The sequence below is a fragment of the Oncorhynchus keta genome, chromosome 6 (genome assembly GCF_023373465.1).
Source record: "Oncorhynchus keta strain PuntledgeMale-10-30-2019 chromosome 6, Oket_V2, whole genome shotgun sequence".
NCBI lineage: Eukaryota > Metazoa > Chordata > Actinopteri > Salmoniformes > Salmonidae > Oncorhynchus > Oncorhynchus keta.
In genome coordinates, this window is record NC_068426.1 from 17,559,372 (window position 1) to 17,575,841 (window position 16,470).

Below are 16,470 nucleotides of genomic sequence, written 5' to 3' on the forward strand. Positions count from 1 at the left end.
CTTGCTCTCTTGTAGATGTACAATCCTGAGCTCCTGTTTATTGTACTATTCCAGGTTCCCTCGAGTCCATAGCAAACAGATTATCTTGGGATTGAGACACAACAAAGTATGGCCTTCAGAATACGTCTCCTATTCGATCTTCCAATGTTCTTTTGATCCCCTGTTACTTACAGCTATTGAGACAGTTCCCTCACCTCCCAATCATGCATTGAATTTCTTTCATTTGCATTTTTAACTATGAACACCCAGTGCACTACAACTGGACCAATGAATCCAATTCTTAACAAAGAATTGTTCAAGAAACTATAGTTTTAGAAAAGAGAAAACACAGTAGTTGTACCACATAATATTTTAACACATTGCAATTTTATTATAATATGTGAATTGCTGTTTGTGACCTGTATATCATATTGTATTCTAATGAATACAAACTACCGCACCAACAAATATAGCATACAGTGATGAGAGATGTATAGAAGACAGTTACAAATAGTTATTCTTAAATATATATTAATTCATTCATTCTGATGAACTGCATTATGACAGTCATTGATGGTCAGCCTAGCTATATTTCCCCTCCTATGTGACCCGCCATTTTGTGCTTTAGCAATTGTCTGTGATTGACTCACATTGTTGGCAGGGGTTGAGAAGTTGTTGTCCTTTTTTAGAGGGAACTGTCAGGATCAACATACTGTATGTGTCTTGGCACAAGAAACCTAGCTGAACAATATTGACACATTACTAAAACGTGAGTGGCTCCATTATAATGCAGGGAGGGCTCTGTGTGTGTTCAGATGCCAACTGATCACAACTGTTGTAAACAATTCATTACTACAATTATGGTCAGTTTATAATAAATAATCACTCAGTTTTTACATGTATTTTTCAAGTTCCAGTATTACCCATTTTTCTAATGATTTTAACATCACACAGTCCGATCATTATGAATGATCTACACATAGCCCTTCGTACATCAGCTGATATCTGATATCTCAGCTGATGTACGTAGGCGCTATGTCCATAGCGCTATGGATTCATGACGATGAGGACAGCACCAGCTAAGTCACGGCTTTGAAATGAACCGAAGACTAAAGTGTCTGACAACATTCACTGTGACATCTATGAGTGAGAACAGTTACTGTATGTATGTCCCACCATAATGTTCTATGTGAGACGCGTTTCTGCGCTTGACACAGTCATCATTGGAACCCTATCAACACCAGCATCTTCAGCAGCCTCATCAGTTATTTGTGTCACACAGTATTAGTCCACAGAGGAAATATGATCCCATGTACAGTAATCACTCCTAGCTATTGCTTTTCTTGAATGAGATTTCTAGGATCTAGAATCACTGAGCACAGAGCATGGAAAGTCCAGGTGAAATCCTCCCTTGCTGCCTAGAACAGAACAGACAAACACAGAATACTTTTAAACACCCAAATACCAACTCGGTCAGAGCTAAAACATTCCCTTCAATCCTGAATCATTTTCTGTTGGAATGAAATCCGACCTGTTTGCCCTGGGCAGGAACGGGGGCTGGGAGATAGTGCCTTGATTGGGATGGACCTAGACTCAAACATTGCTCCAGGGTGTCCGTGATCCTTCGCAGAAGCTTATGGCCATTGCATCATAATCAAAACAGTGTTACAGCTTGTTATTCCTCCTCGTTGGCTTGCTCCATTGGTTCATGTTGTGTTCGTATGTTCAGTTCATATTGTGTGTTTGTGTTGTTGACTTCATAAATGACGTATATTAGATATTTGTGAATAACACAATTACTATCACTCTGGATCAAAATAGTAGCATTGAACTGTGTATTTATTTGCTTAAACAACTAACTATTCATATCCTCGGAATAAGATTTACCACAAGTACTGAATTATTGAAATAATTAATAATAACCAAATTAGTAGAATAACTAAATACATGTTTATTTTCTAAAATGGTGAGGTTTATTGGAATGGAAGGATATTGATGTATGAATTCGCAACATCTACGCTAGGACTTAGGCAACACAAACGTTATAAATTCACAGTTGAGTGACAGTATCACTAAGAATAGCAGACCCACAGCCCTTAAGACGTGATGTGGTCAGATCAAGGCATCCCGTACACAGGCTAAGATGTGTTCTCTCTTTCTCTTCATTATGTCATTCCTCCTCACTGTCTGCGCCTCCTCTTCTATGTCTCGGCAGTGTCTGAGCAGCCTCAAAAAAGTCTCTTTACTTTGCCTAATTTCCTCACGATGTCCTCCGATGTTTGTCCCTCCATCCAAAGATTTGAGGAGAGCAAAACAGGGTCTGTGATGGAGTAATGGGTGGTGAGAAAGAAGGGTGAGTGACATCACCCAGTCTTAGTCTTGCATGCTCTGTCTCTTTTACGGTCTTTCAATCTCCTCTTTGTCGCTTTGTCTTCTATTCTGTGTTTAGAAACTCACCAAGGCGTAGACCATACTGCCAAGGACAGAGAGAGGCAGAAAATAGGAAAGAAGGACAGCAATGTTAGAAGGAATGTGATGTTGCCAAGCAATAACATCATGTCCCCTGTCACTCTTTTTTTTTTAGGTCTGAGTGACAGCAGTTATTGTGCAGTAAGAAGAGGAGGCTCCCATTCACCAATGAACTTGCCTGGACTGATGATCAATAGCTTGATTAATATGACCTCACCTGTACAGGTAGTAGAAGAAGGAGAGCAGGTAGAAGCCCAGCTTACACCAGGACTCCTTCTGACAGTAGTTCAGGATGTCTGCATTCATCACACTGACAGGGTCATACATTACCTCTGACCCATCTGCCGGCCGATGGAAATACCTGACGAGACAGAGAGAGCATACTTACAACAGAAACAACTAAAAAGCATCCTGTTTGAGAGAGTGGTTGTGTCATGTTGTGTCATTTGTGTTGTGTTGTGTCGTGTTGTGTCGTGTCGTTCGTGTTGTGTTGTTAGTGTTGTTTCTGTTGTGTCATGTAATGTTGTTTCTGTTGTGTTGTGTCATGTTGTTCGTGTTGTGTTGTGTCGTGTTGTGTTGTGTCGTTCGTGTTGTGTTGTGTCGTGTTGTTTCTGTTGTGTCATGTAATGTTGTTTCTGTTGTGTTGTGTCATGTTGTTCGTGTTGTGTTGTGTCGTGTTGTGTCATGTTGTTCGTGTTGTGTTGTGTCGTGTTGTTTCTGTTGTGTCATGTAATGTTGTTTCTGTTGTGTTGTGTTGTGTCGTGTTGTTCGTGTTGTGTCGTGTTGTGTTGTTGTGTCGATTTGTGTCGTGTCTTGTTGTGTTGTGTCATGTTGTTTGTGTTGTGTCATGTCATGTTGTTTGTGTTGTGTCGTGTCATGTTGTGTCGTGTCCTGTTGTGTCGTGTTGTCTTGTGTTGTGTCGTTCGTGTTGTGTCGTGTTGTGTTGTTTGTGTTGTGTCTTGTGTCATGTCTTGTTGCGTCTTGTCATGTCGTGTTGTGTCGTTTTGTGTCGTTTTGTGTCGTATGTGTACCTCCAGAGATGGTAGAAGAGCAGGGGGATGTTTAGGCCCAGGGTGACCCACTCCCCAGCACACATGAACATCAGGCAGAACAGCCCATGTATGGAGTACTCTGGCACCACCAGCTAGAAATAAAATATACAAATAGAGTGCACACCACACAAATGCAAATGTCGTTATCAGAAACACTTCAGGACAAAATGCTTTTAAAAAGCTGCAATTTTCATATGGAATGAGAGTGGCAGGGATCAGTTATGATTTTCATATGGAATGAGAGTGGCAGGGATCAGTTATGATTTTCATATGGAATGAGAGTAGTAGGGATCAGTTATGATTTTCATATGGAATGAGAGTGGCAGGGATCAGTTATGATTTTCATATGGAATGAGAGTAGTAGGGATCAGTTATGATTTTCATATGGAATGAGAGTGGCAGGGATCAGTTATGATTTTCATATGGAATGAGAGTGGTAGGGATCAGTTATGATTTTCATATGGAATGAGAGTGGCAGGGATCAGTTATGATTTTCATATGGAATGAGAGTGGCAGGGATCAGTTATGATTTTCATATGGAATGAGAGTGGCAGGGATCAGTTATGATTTTCATATGGAATGATTGTGGCAGGGATCAGTTATGATTTTCATATGGAATGAGAGTGGCAGGGATCAGTTATGATTTTCATATGGAATGAGAGTGGCAGGGATCAGTTATGATTTTCATAAAAGCCTGCTGGCCTCCAGGTGTTCCCTCCTTCAATCTCCCCTCATCGACTCTACAGCTTGTCCATTAACACTGACAGAGAAAATTAGAGAGTGGTGGCAGTATAGAAAGCCAGGTAATTGTAGTGTCTGTGTGTGTGTGTGTGTGTGTGTGTGTGTGTGTGTGTGTGTGTGTGTGTGTGTGTGTGTGTGTGTGTGTGTGTGTGTGTGTGTGTGTGTGTGTGTGTGTGTGTGTGTGTGTGTGTCTGAGAGTAAAGAGAGAATGAAAAGGTGGCCTACAGGCAGGAAGGGAAGATGTGAATCAATCCGTCTCAGTCCTGTAAATAGATGCGTAGATCTTCTCTCCCACAAGGTGTGTGTGTGTGTGTGTGTGTGTGTGTGTGTGTGTGTGTGTGTGTGTGTGTGTGTGTGTGTGTGTGTGTGTGTGTGTGTGTGTGTGTGTGTGTGTGTGCCTTGGAGCCACTTACTGACCTTCCGCAGCAAGTTGCATATTCTTTCAATATTCAGAATTCTTTCCCTCTGAAAAGTGAACAGAGAGAAAGGAGAGTCAGATATGGAGAGTCAGATATGGAGAGTCAGATATGGGGAGTCAGATATGGAGAGTCAGATATGGAGAGTCAGATATGGAGAGTCAGATATGGAGAGTCAGATATGGAGAGTCAGATATGGGGAGTCAGATATGGAGAGTCAGATATGGAGAGTCAGATATGGGGAGTCAGATATGGAGAGTCAGATATGGAGAGTCAGATATGGAGAGTCAGATATGGAGAGTCAGATATGGGGAGTCAGATATGGAGAGTCAGATATGGGGAGTCAGATATGGAGAGTCAGATATGGAGAGTCAGATATGGAGAGTCAGATATGGAGAGTCAGATATGGAGAGTCAGATATGGAGAGTCAGATATGGAGAGTCAGATATGGAGAGTCAGATATGGGGAGTCAGATATGGAGAGTCAGATATGGAGAGTCAGATATGGGGAGTCAGATATGGAGAGTCAGATATGGAGAGTCAGATATGGAGAGTCAGATATGGAGAGTCAGATATGGAGAGTCAGATATGGAGAGTCAGATATGGAGAGTCAGATATGGAGAGTCAGATATGGAGAGTCAGATATGGAGAGTCAGATATGGAGAGTCAGATATGGAGAGTCAGATATGGAGAGTCAGATATGGAGAGTCAGATACAGAACATTATTGCGTAGCTTTTTTAGATGAAGGAACCCTCAACAAAAATATCACTGGCAAAATAGAAGTAAATGCTTCACACATGATAAATAAATAGATAAATTAACAAAGGTTTTTCTATTTGAATAAATTGCCATAGTCTATGTGTGTCTGTCTGTCTGTCTGCCTGTCTGTCTATAGTGCTCTACTCTTCACAGCTGAGTGGCCGTGACTGTAGATGGGCTCATAGAACTGGGTCACACTTCACAGAACTCCCCTCCCTTTCATAAAGCAGGGGGCCTTACCGCTCTGGTGGGGTTGCTCTGATCGATTGGGTTCTTGAAGTCTGTGCACAGCTCATCAAACGCAATAATCTAAAAACACATGTACAGTGTATATGGTTACATTTTCTGTCATTTGCATTGGATAAAGATACATTAATATTGAACGTAAATGGATGGTGTTTTCTTTCACATTCACAATGTGTTATTCTCGTTAAATTCCAATCATATCCCTTTTAGCCTCTTTTCACAAGATTTCTTATCATCTTAAAGGGGTAATCTGCAGTTGCTACAAACATTTTGGACTTGTAAATTAATGATATGTACACATTGATTCTTGAAGAATATCATTTATAATGCCTCGTGAGTTTAGCTCAACTGTCATACCCCATCAGAGCCCAAAATATAAGCTTGTTTTACTCCAATGTTTTTAAACAATGTCAATGTAAACAAACACCATATGGCCTCACAACATGGTTAAAGCTATAATTTTGGTCAGTCCTTGCATCCATAGCTACATATTTCCAGCTCCATCCCTTAGCTTTTTACCAAACGAGGGGCGGGGAGTTCTTCTGTTATTGTGTCAACTGCTGATTGCCGCATTAAGTTTGCAATTCCCTCCATTCATCCTTTTATATCTTTCAAATCCTCAGTCTCTCTCTGTTTCTCTCTGTTTCTTAGATCTCCATCTAAGCATCCCTCTCTGCCTCTCAACATTCCTCTCTCCCTGTGACATCCATCTTTCCCTTTCAGAAACCAATGTAACGCTCCACATCTGTATTTGACTTTCAACAACACCTTTCCACCTAATAGATCTAAACCACTCCCTCTTCTCGGCCCGTGCTATCCGGGATCCTTGGAACGTCCCTACCCCTTTGAAGTTGAAATGTAAAATGGTTAAGGTAAACGTTAGGGTTCGATACGGGTTATGGTTAGGGTAGGGATGTCCCAAGGATCCCGGATAGCACAACCCCCTATTCTCTGTTTCACGCTCCTCTTCGTAGTAAACAGATACAGTTTCCATGGTGATCTGATGAGCCCCTTAGCGGGCACCATGGTTACTATAGAAGTGAACAAGCCATCTCATTGGTTGAAAGACACACAGAGATGGGGGTCGCAAACCATGGATGGAGGCAGATGGGGGTAAGGGGTGGAACAAAATGATAGTTTGATAAGCATTCTCAATAACATGGTTCGTTGCTGACGCATACACACACTCTATCCCACCTTTTACCTTGCCCTTCTCTCACACAGGTACATACACACGCATCTCTCCCACAAACACAGACACACACACATTGACTGACTCACATGCAGTGCAGTCTCACCCACTAGTCAATTTAGCAGTCAATACTTACAGTAATTTCAAACCAGTCTTTTGTAATGATCTGATAATGCTGTGTTGAATTTCAAATGAACAATGTCTCCCTCGACAGAAGGCTATAGCTGAGAGAGATGAGCTCTGGCCTTTGTGCAGTCTGTGTCTGAGGCTTTAGACATGTAGAATACTGATTGTGAAGAAGTCTCCAGTGACGCCTGTACAAATTCCTATCATAATTCTGCAGTCAGTAGGCTGGTCCTTATGATGAAGGTTGCATTAATGCACATATATCTCTCTCGCCCTCCATCTAATTGTCTCCCCATTCCTACTCAAATTTAAATTCCTTTTCACTAGCTCATATTAATAAACTTCCTGTTTATGGTGCCATACAGTGCCATCGGAAAGTACTCAGACCCCTAAACTTTGGGCTCCTGAGTGGCGCAGCGGTCTAAGGCACTGCATGTCAATGCAAGAGGCGTCACTACAGTCTCTGGTTTGAATCCAGGCTGTATCACATCTGGCCGTGATTAGGAGTCCCATAGGGCGGTGTACAATCAATCAATCAAATTTATTTATAAAGCCCATCTTACATCAGCTGATGTCACAAAGTGCTGTACAGAAACCCAGCCTAAAACCCCAAACAGCAAGCAATGCAGCTGTAGAAGCACGGTGGCTAGGAAAAATTCCCTAGAAAGGAGCGTTGTCCGCGTTTGGCATTATAAATAAGATTTTTTTCTTAACTGACTTGCCTAGTTAAATAAAGAAATGTCCACATTTTGTAATCCTCAGCAATCTACACACAATACCCCATAATAACAAAGCGAAAACCGATTTTTAAAAATGTTTTTGCTAATTTATAAAAAACTAAAAAAGAAATACATTATTTACATAAGTATGCAGGACCTTCGCTATGAGGCTCGAAATTGAGTTCAGATGCATCCTGTTTCCATTGATAATCTTTGAGATGTTTCTACAACTTGATTGTAGTCCACCTGTGGTAATTCTATTGATTGGACATGATTTGGAAAGGTACACACCTGTCTATGTAAGGTCCCACAGTTGACAGTGCATGTCAGAGCAAAAACCAAGCCTTGAGGTCAAAGGAACTGTCAGTAGAGCACTGAGACAGGATTGTGTCGAGGCACAGATCTGGGGAAGGGTACCTAAAACAGTTCTGCAGCATTAAATGTCCCAAAGAACACAGTGGCCTCCATCATTCTTAAATGGAAGAAGTTTGGAACCACCAAGACTTTTCTAGAGCTGGCCGCCCGGCCAAAGTGAGCAATCGGGGGAGAAGAGTCAAGAACCTGGTGGTCACTCTGACAGAGCTCTACAGTTCCTCTGTGGAGATAGGAGAACCTCCCATAAGGACGACCATCTCTGCAGCACTCCACTCCTCAGTAAAAGGCACCTGACAACCCGCTTGGAGTTTGCCAAAAGGCACCTAAAGACTCTAAGATCATGAAAAACAAGATTCTCTGGTCTGATGAAACCAAGATTGAACTATTTGGCCTAAATACCAAGTATCACATCTGGAGGAAACCTGGCACATGTCTGGAGGAAACCTAACTAGTCGGGATCAAGGGAAAGATGAACGGAGCAAAATACAGAGAGATCCTTGATGAAATCCTGCACCAGAGCGCTCAGGACCTCAGACTGGGTGGGGCAAAGGTTCACCTTCCTCCAACAGGACAACGACCCTAAGCACACAGTCAAGACAACGCAGGAGTGGCATCGGGACAGGTGTCTGAACTTGAACCCGATTGAACATCTTTGGAGAGACCTGAAAATTGCTGTGCAGCAATGATCCCCATCCAACCTGACAGAGCTTGAGAGGATCTGCAGAGAAGCATGGGAGAAACTCCCCAAATACAGGTGTGCCAAGCTTGTAGTGTCCTCCCAAGAAGACTCGAGGTTGTAATCACTGCCAAAGGTGCTTCAACAAAGTACTGAGTAAAGGGTTTGTTTTTGCTTTGTCATTATTGGGTATTGTGTGTAGATTGATTAAGGGAAAAAAATATTTAATCAATTTTAGAATAAGGCCGTAAGGTAACAAAATGTGGAAATGGTCAAGGGGTCTGAATACTTTTCGAAGGCACTGTACATGTGCTTATTATAACAACAGAGAGAGAGAGAGAGAGAGAGACACTTCCAGTACTGATATTAATAAAATAAATAGTGAGTCACAGATGGGCACGTGGGCACACATTCACACCAACCAATGGCTAGACTTCAGTTATTGCATTGTCTCATACTACTATTACGTTAAGTAGTCTTCACCCAGAATTATAGATATTTCTCAGACCAACCAATTCTTTATTTCAGGTATGAGTCACAAAGCAAACAAGAGAATATTGCTGAAACATGGTTTAACCGCCATCACCCAGAGTTTATAAATATGGTTAAGGTGAGTGTGTGTGTGAGCTCAACTCACCTGCCAGATGACGAAGAAGATGAGTGCGGCACACAGCACTAAGGTGAGCATGTAGCAGAAGGCCGCGAAGGTGAACGCCATGGCTGTGTCAGCCAGCCTGACAACGAGTTGGGTCGAGAGAGGGGGAACTTCCCCTCCTCTCTCTCTCTCTATTGATGACTATCTCTCCTTCCTCAGGAGGTTTTTGTCTGTTCTTCCACTCCCTGCCCTTGACTCTCTGACTCCCTTCCCTCTTACGTTGTATTGAGAGCCCGAATTGTCCAGGTGAGGAGCTGAAGTACTGTGTTGGAAGAAAAAATCCCTGCTCCACTCTCTAGTCTATCAGCTGAGGTCTCTCTATTTCTGCTTATCTAGGTTGCTCCTTCTGCTTGAGTTCCTCTTTCCTTTTCATGAGTCTGTGCAAAATATTTTCTTCTCTGTCACACATACAATTTGCAAAGCGGTCGACAGGCACAGTTGTTCATGGAGAACAGCTACAGCTGAGTAATGCTCTTTCCTCTTGTCCCAGCCTCCTCTGATTCTAGACAGGGGTTTTGTGCCCTTTATGTGTCTGTCCCCTCCCCCTTCCAGTAACCTCCACTTTGCACAATATCCACACACCTTGCTCACAGTGACACAGCTAGTAAGTGACTACCTGACACACTGGACTGTATGTAAAGTAAAGAGAGGAATGATTATTGGTGAGAGACAGTATGGCTTGTGGTCATTATAGCAGACGTTTGCAGTGTTGTGGCTTATTATTATTATTATTCAGTTGCTTAGAAAAAAATCATGATGGCACATATTTCAAGAACAATATAATTGTTAGCGCACATCTGTAATAGGCAAATATATTTATTTATTTACACTTTAACTACAAACATTTATAGTTGTAATTGGTATTAGAGATTATTCAAAAGAGATTTTGATTTTGGTATATTCTGATATTTCAATGTCTTTAAACGGAGCAGATATGCTGTCAAGAAAGAAAGGACTGTTTTGTAGGCATATAATAATTGTCCATTAATGTAAAGAGAAAGGATATTTTGTTTTTCATACAATAACAGCAATTCATACATGTGCCCCATAAATATTCTTACGATGACAGTTATTAGTGATCATTTATAATAACAAAATGAGCAAAGATCACCAGCTTTACAATCAAATGATCAATTTGATAACAATAGCTTGCAATGATTTGATAAATGGTGCTGTAATGTATAGAGTAGAATATAAATAAACAGCAATTTGATAGAATACTACACTCCACACTGAGGTCTCAAATCAATAAAGACTGATGAACGATGGATGTATCAGGATAATGATCATCTGTGATGATGACGATGGATATTTTGACTGATCTTAATATTGATCAGAGTGTACCTGTGTTTGGTGGTAGATGCGTCTATCACTGAATATCCAACTCCTTCCTCTTCCCACTCTGTCAATTTGGGTCGACACCATGTCAGAATTCTCTGCCTTGCCTTTCTCTATCTATCTCAGTCGCGTCCATCAGATTTCTTCACGCATATGCTTTTCAGTGCTCACTTGCAGGGTGGAAAAACAGCATTTAGAGAATCAACTATGTTTAGATGTTAAAACATTTTTTGCTCTTATTTGGGTACAAGTCTTTTTTCTTAAGAAAGGAAAAACATCTCCACAGCCCTTAGAAGTCTCTAAGTTCATTAATTCCCCTCTTTCTCTTGTCCCCCTCCATCCTCTTTCGCTTTTCTCTCTCCAAAGCTCCCCCTTATGTTTTCTCTTCTCTTTCTCTAAAAAATAATGGAACGATTTTGAAAACAGACCGAGAAAGACTCTCCCTCATGTTCTGTCCTCCTCAGTCTCGTCTTCTTCTCTCTCTCAGACAGTCTGATAAAGCAAGATTTGGATCACCCTAGAATATACCGGCCAAGTGCATTCAACAGTCTCTCCCTCCCTCTTTCTCTCTCTCTTTCTCTCTCGGTCCCTCTCTCCCTGGCTTTGAACCGTTGCCGTATTCCCTTGTTCCCCAGAGATGGTTGAGGGGGCAGGGGAAGCTCCAAATATTTTTTTTGTCGACTTCCCTTGTTTGTCTCTATCTACCCCTCCCTCTGCTCCCTTTTTCTCTCTCTACCGCTCTCTCTCTCTCTATCGCTCTCTCTTTCTTCTCTCTCTCTCACTCTCTTTATCACTCCCTCTCTATCTCTCTCTCTCACTCTCTCCTGCTCTCTCTCTCTGTCTCTCCCTCTTCCCCTCTCATTGTGTCATGATGCTGTGTCTCCTATTCTTCTGTAATTTCCAGAAAGATGAAAAGGCTCTCTCTCTTTCTTTTAAGTATATGATTATTTCTCTTACTTTCATTCCCTCCCATTCTCTGTTTTCTCAAAGCTACCTCTATCTTTCTGTGGTCCTGCTGTTTTCGCTCTCATCCCTTTCTACCCTGCTTCCCTGCCAGTCTCTCTGGTACTCTTATTCTCTTTTGAGGATTTCTACAACTTTTTAATTCCCACAGTTCTTTGGCTTTGGATATTAAAGTGCCCATGCTGTTTTCCCCTAATCCCTATCCCTGTCCCATCTTTTGTCACCCACTAAATCCATGCCAATAGCTAATCTCTGGTAAATCCTCCAGGGTGACCTGAAGTCCAATTTTCTCTTCTCTTCCTTCTCCTCTGCCTGTTCCCTGCTCTACCTCACTCCTGAGTGCCACTCTAATTATTACAAACTTGAACATTTGAAAAACACCAATAGCATCAGAAAAAATACCCTTTTGAAAATTAAGTCAGTGAATCTTACATAATGTAAAAACAACAGCAAAATGAATGTTCTCCTTTGGTGTCTTGTGGGTTGCTTCTGTGTATGGCCCTCATCTATCAGTCTGAGTGATACTGTAAATATCATAATACTTTGTCTGCAATAGTGGCTGTGGATTTTGGATAGATGCAGTGATGTACAATGTAAAACTCAAGAGCACCATCTCCTGGAAATTTTATATAAGATAATTTTGGTCGGGAACAGAAGTACGGTGACTGTGTATCCCTACGGAGGACATTCTGGACACACCATTAACGTGTTAAAAAAATTGTTTTCTTGACAATCTTTTCGTTCTTTTTCATGGCAGACAAAAGTCAAGTGTGCTCAGTATGGGTTGGATCGGAAACAGGGATATTAAAAGGTAAAAATTCTGTATATCAGTCAACTTAGCCATGTTGTGCATGTGTGCTGGTTTGTTAGAGCTAGCTAACCATCCCACGTGTTTGCTAGCTAGCTGTAGCTAGCTTGAGAGTGCATTACCCAATCCAACACAGATTGGTTTGGGAATGATGCTCATCTTCAGGATATTTAAATGTCTATCACTTACTCTGTCTGTCTGTTTCATTAGGAGTGAGCCTATCCAAGAAACAGGCTTTCAACTTCTGTGAGATGAGCTGCCTGAGCCGGGACCAGGAAGTCTGTGTCCTAGGCTGGGGAGATGAACATGAGACTGAGGTGTGTGGGGGGGCTCTAGAAAGTAATGGAGCCCTTGATGATGTCTGATCTGTTGGTCATTGATGTGTTGGCTAAGAGTGGACGTAGGTCTGAAAGTTTGCCTCATGAGTATTGTGCCATTCTGTTATTTACCGGAGTGTCTCTGTTCTAGGTACTGGTGGGGTCTGTGAATGGCACAGTGAAGACATTTAGCACAGAGAAGGGCATCTTCACTGAGACCAGACAGTGTGGGGAGAGCACCCAGGGCAGGTTCACAGGAATTGCTGTCACGGACAGGTATAGTCTTGTCGATGAAGACAGTCATAACAAAACCGTACACACCAGCAGCTCCGTGGTCATGTGTTGAGGATACTGGGGTGTATTCATTTGTCGCAGGCTGTAGTAAAACGTTTGGTCTGTTTCAACATTCTGTAACAGAAATAATTTGCCATGAACATAATGTTTTGCAACGAAAACTAGAGTTTCTATTGGACAAATGGTCCCTCCCCGTTTTGTTTGCTTCCGTTTGTTTCCTACAGTAAACGGTTTCCATTGCAAAACGTTTTGCAACAAGCCAAATGTTTTGCTACAGTCTGAGAATAATGAATACACCCCTGATGTTGACACTGGACTACACACTCCCTGTGTGTCTATGCAGTGCTCTGATCACGTGTGTGGAGACAGGACTGCTGAGGGTCTGGAAGGAGGGCAGCACAGACACAGTGAGTGACACTGCCAGTATACCACTTGGGCCCCTTAGGGGTTGTTACATTGCTGATGGATACTTATTAATGAACAAGGTTCACTGTCTGCCTTTTTGTGCACTGCCAGTTCCTTGAACATAACCTCTGTCCCTATATCCAGGTTGAGATAAATGCAGGGACGAATGTTTGTCGGATGCGACAGAATCCCTCACAGCGCAACCAAGTGGCCACAGGTGGGAAGGAGAATGGCCTAAAGGTCTGGGATCTGGAGAGGCCTGAAACACCCATTTTCACCTCTAAGAATGTAAGAGCGTTAACAACTACATGTCAAGGAATTACAGTGGGAATGACTACATAGTATGTTATTATTTTTAGGTGATTTTTGCATTAACACAGTGCTGTGTTTTTGATGTTGCAGGTACGTAATGACTGGCTGGACATGCGAGTGCCAGAGTGGGTCAGAGACATGTCCTTCATCCCAGACTCCGACAAGATCGTCACCTGCACAGGTCACCACCAGGTCTGTCTGTCTCTTCCTGTAAAAGCCCTGCTCTTAGACTTTGTCTGCTGGTGTTCCCAGCCACTGACCCAGAGCAAAGTCCTCAAATGATATGTCCAGCTGCAGTTTGCTCAGTAGTGTGAAAAGGGACTCTTAATGGTTTTAATAGTCCCTTTTCTGTAAAGATTGTAATTCATATTGGTCAAGTTCAGGTACCAGGATGAATGACTTGGATCACGTCTCTTTGCCTCATTTATCTAAGGACGTTACAAAAGACATCTATTTTTACTCATATGTTTGTTCTCTCTCTGTTAGGTGCGAGTGTATGACCCAGCCTCTCCCCAGAGGCGTCCGGTTCTGGAGGCTCATTTTGGGGAGTACCCCCTCACAGCCCTCTCCCTCCCTGCCAACCAAGACAGTGTTGTAGTGGGCAACACGCATGGAGAACTCGCCATCTTAGATTTGCGGAAAGGTGAATGAGGCAAAGGATGTCTGCTTGTTGACATGATTGTGTTTTCTTAGCCATCTGCATCAGAACATTTCCATGTTAGCCGCTATCATTTTGCCCATGTATTTATTTTTCACTGTACTACATTAGAGAGGCATTTTGCTGTATTTTCTCTTTGAAGCATCTGTTTAGCTTTATTGTTCTTTGCCTGTAATGATCAGAATTATTGTCTTCTGATAGTCATGTAGGTATGGAGCTTTTTATGTGTGCATGTTGCGTGAGATCCTCTCCTTGACTACAGTCTGTTGGTTGTATAACCCTGCCGCCTCTTCTCTTCTCCATTCGCTGCAGGTCTGGTGCGTGGGTGTTTGAAGGGGCTGGCAGGAGGAGTGCGGGGGCTGCAGTGCCACCCCTCTCTCCCTCTGGTGGCTACCTGTGGTTTGGATCGCTTTCTGAGAGTACACAGCCTGGAGGACCGCTCCCTACAGCACAAGGTACACACAAACACACTATCTTTCTCTTACACTCGCAGTACACCTGAAGCTAGCTACACAAACCATCATTAGGGAAGCATCCTGGAGTTGTTTTTAATATTTGTCTTCAAGATGTTCTCTCTCGGTCTCCCTTGCAGGTGTATCTGAAGTCACGACTCAACTGTGTGCTTCTGTCCAGCAAAGATCTAGAGGTAGGGGAGAATTTAAAGTGCTATGAATTATACTTTTGCTGTGAACATGTGATTTTGCTGCAACAATACTGTAGTGTGTTTACAGTCTCTCCGTCCTCCATTTCAGCTGAGCAGTTCAGCAGTAACCGGAGATGTGGAGGAAGTGAAAGAAGAGGGAGGTGAAGTGGATGAGGTGTGGGACACTATGGAGATGATAAATGACCAGGCTAAGAAGCGAGCAACAGACGAAGAGGAAGCCATAGTTACAGGTGTAGAGAAGACTACGAAGAAAAGAAAAGTGGTCAAATGACCTGCAGTGGAGAGCTTAAGGAAAGGGCTGTGCTCTATGAGAAACGCAGAAGCTCTAGAGGTCTGCCAAAAGTCTGTGTTGCGGATGTACAGACTCTTTTCCTGTTGAGTCTGTACTGAAATGGCTGTAGTTTTCCTATTAAAACTAAACTCACTCTGGAGTTGTTTGCATGCCCTTCAATACCAACTTCCTTGAAATGTAGCTAACATAAATAATATATATTATTTTTGCCACACAAAATAAGTGTATTGTATGTACAATATCCCCAGGGCTATTCCAATATCTCAGAACTCTGAACAGGATTGGTTGTAAGTATGTGTGACAGCGAGAGTGCAACGCCCCTAATAAAAAGAACAATGGCATCTGATACCATTGGTTGGCTTGCTTCTGTTTTGGTGTCTGCTGGAATGGAGTAGAGTGTACTGATTAGGAAAATCACTCAGCGCGATGGGTGTCTTTTTAAAGGGGGGCTGAACTTCCCGATATGACCTCTTTTCTTGGCTTAGAAATTAAGAACTGCAACGGCCGTGACTGAAGCCAAACGAGTTGTCTTGGGAGTGTGGTTTAATGTGTGTTCGTGAGTGGTGAGCGTTTGTACATTCACTCTGCCAAGTACATAGTTACAGTCACTCACCCTCCTAGATAACCTGAAACAGTCCAACCGGGTCTTGTCTTGAAGTCGCCATATTCGCCAATTAGCTTCAGCCGGCTGGTGTGTGACCGTGGCAAAGTTGGTTTGAAATTGGATAGCCGGTCTCTGGGGGTCGTTAGGAACGGTCAATAATTTGGACAATGTTTTCATGTACATATTTTAGTTGTCTCTTTAATTATTTGTATATCGTTTTTAGTTTTTTTCATTTTAAGAGCTATTGACATATACATGGCAGGATGAAAATAAACCCAAACAAAGGAAAAGTGTCACGGTAACCTTCATTCTGTGACACACCATCTTTTCTTATTTCACAAATCTCTGTTTTGGAAGAGACTGACTTCATGACCAAAATTATTCTATTTACACAAGTAAATTTTGACACT

The 16,470-nt window shown here is 42.3% G+C and overlaps 2 protein-coding genes across 2 annotated transcripts; one reads left to right on the forward strand and one right to left on the reverse strand.

The window, feature by feature from the left end:
• Positions 1-1,800: 1,800 nt before the first annotated feature.
• On the reverse strand, positions 1,801-11,678 carry cnih2 (cornichon family AMPA receptor auxiliary protein 2). Its single transcript, XM_052521045.1, has 6 exons — positions 9,388-11,678; positions 5,657-5,725; positions 4,659-4,706; positions 3,480-3,592; positions 2,666-2,809; positions 1,801-2,452 (listed from the first exon to the last, which is right to left on the reverse strand). The coding sequence occupies exons 1-6, from the start codon at positions 9,466-9,468 to the stop codon at positions 2,425-2,427; spliced, it is 483 nt and encodes a 160-aa protein (XP_052377005.1). The 5' UTR covers positions 9,469-11,678; the 3' UTR covers positions 1,801-2,424.
• Positions 11,679-12,351: 673 nt separating this feature from the next.
• wdr74 (WD repeat domain 74) lies at positions 12,352-15,802 on the forward strand. The gene is made up of 10 exons (XM_035771965.2): positions 12,352-12,517; positions 12,725-12,831; positions 12,983-13,107; positions 13,469-13,532; positions 13,675-13,818; positions 13,933-14,034; positions 14,329-14,485; positions 14,813-14,955; positions 15,093-15,146; positions 15,253-15,802. The coding sequence occupies exons 1-10, from the start codon at positions 12,457-12,459 to the stop codon at positions 15,433-15,435; spliced, it is 1,140 nt and encodes a 379-aa protein (XP_035627858.1). The 5' UTR covers positions 12,352-12,456; the 3' UTR covers positions 15,436-15,802.
• The last annotated feature ends 668 nt before the right edge of the window (positions 15,803-16,470 follow it).

Excerpts from the sequence above, each read along its gene's own strand:
- cnih2 (XM_052521045.1), bottom strand. The coding sequence starts at position 9,468 with ATGGCGTTCACCTTCGCGGCCTTCTGCTACATGCTCACCTTAGTGCTG. Across the intron at positions 3,593-4,658 it reads TATGCAACTTGCTGCGGAAG|CTGGTGGTGCCAGAGTACTC; the intron begins GTCAGTAAGTGG and ends TTTTATTTCTAG. Across the intron at positions 2,810-3,479 it reads CTCTTCTACCATCTCTGGAG|GTATTTCCATCGGCCGGCAG; the intron begins GTACACATACGA and ends CTGTCTCGTCAG.
- wdr74 (XM_035771965.2), top strand. The coding sequence starts at position 12,457 with ATGGCAGACAAAAGTCAAGTGTGCTCAGTATGGGTTGGATCGGAAACA. Across the intron at positions 12,832-12,982 it reads GAGATGAACATGAGACTGAG|GTACTGGTGGGGTCTGTGAA; the intron begins GTGTGTGGGGGG and ends TCTCTGTTCTAG. Across the intron at positions 13,533-13,674 it reads AGGAGGGCAGCACAGACACA|GTTGAGATAAATGCAGGGAC; the intron begins GTGAGTGACACT and ends CCCTATATCCAG.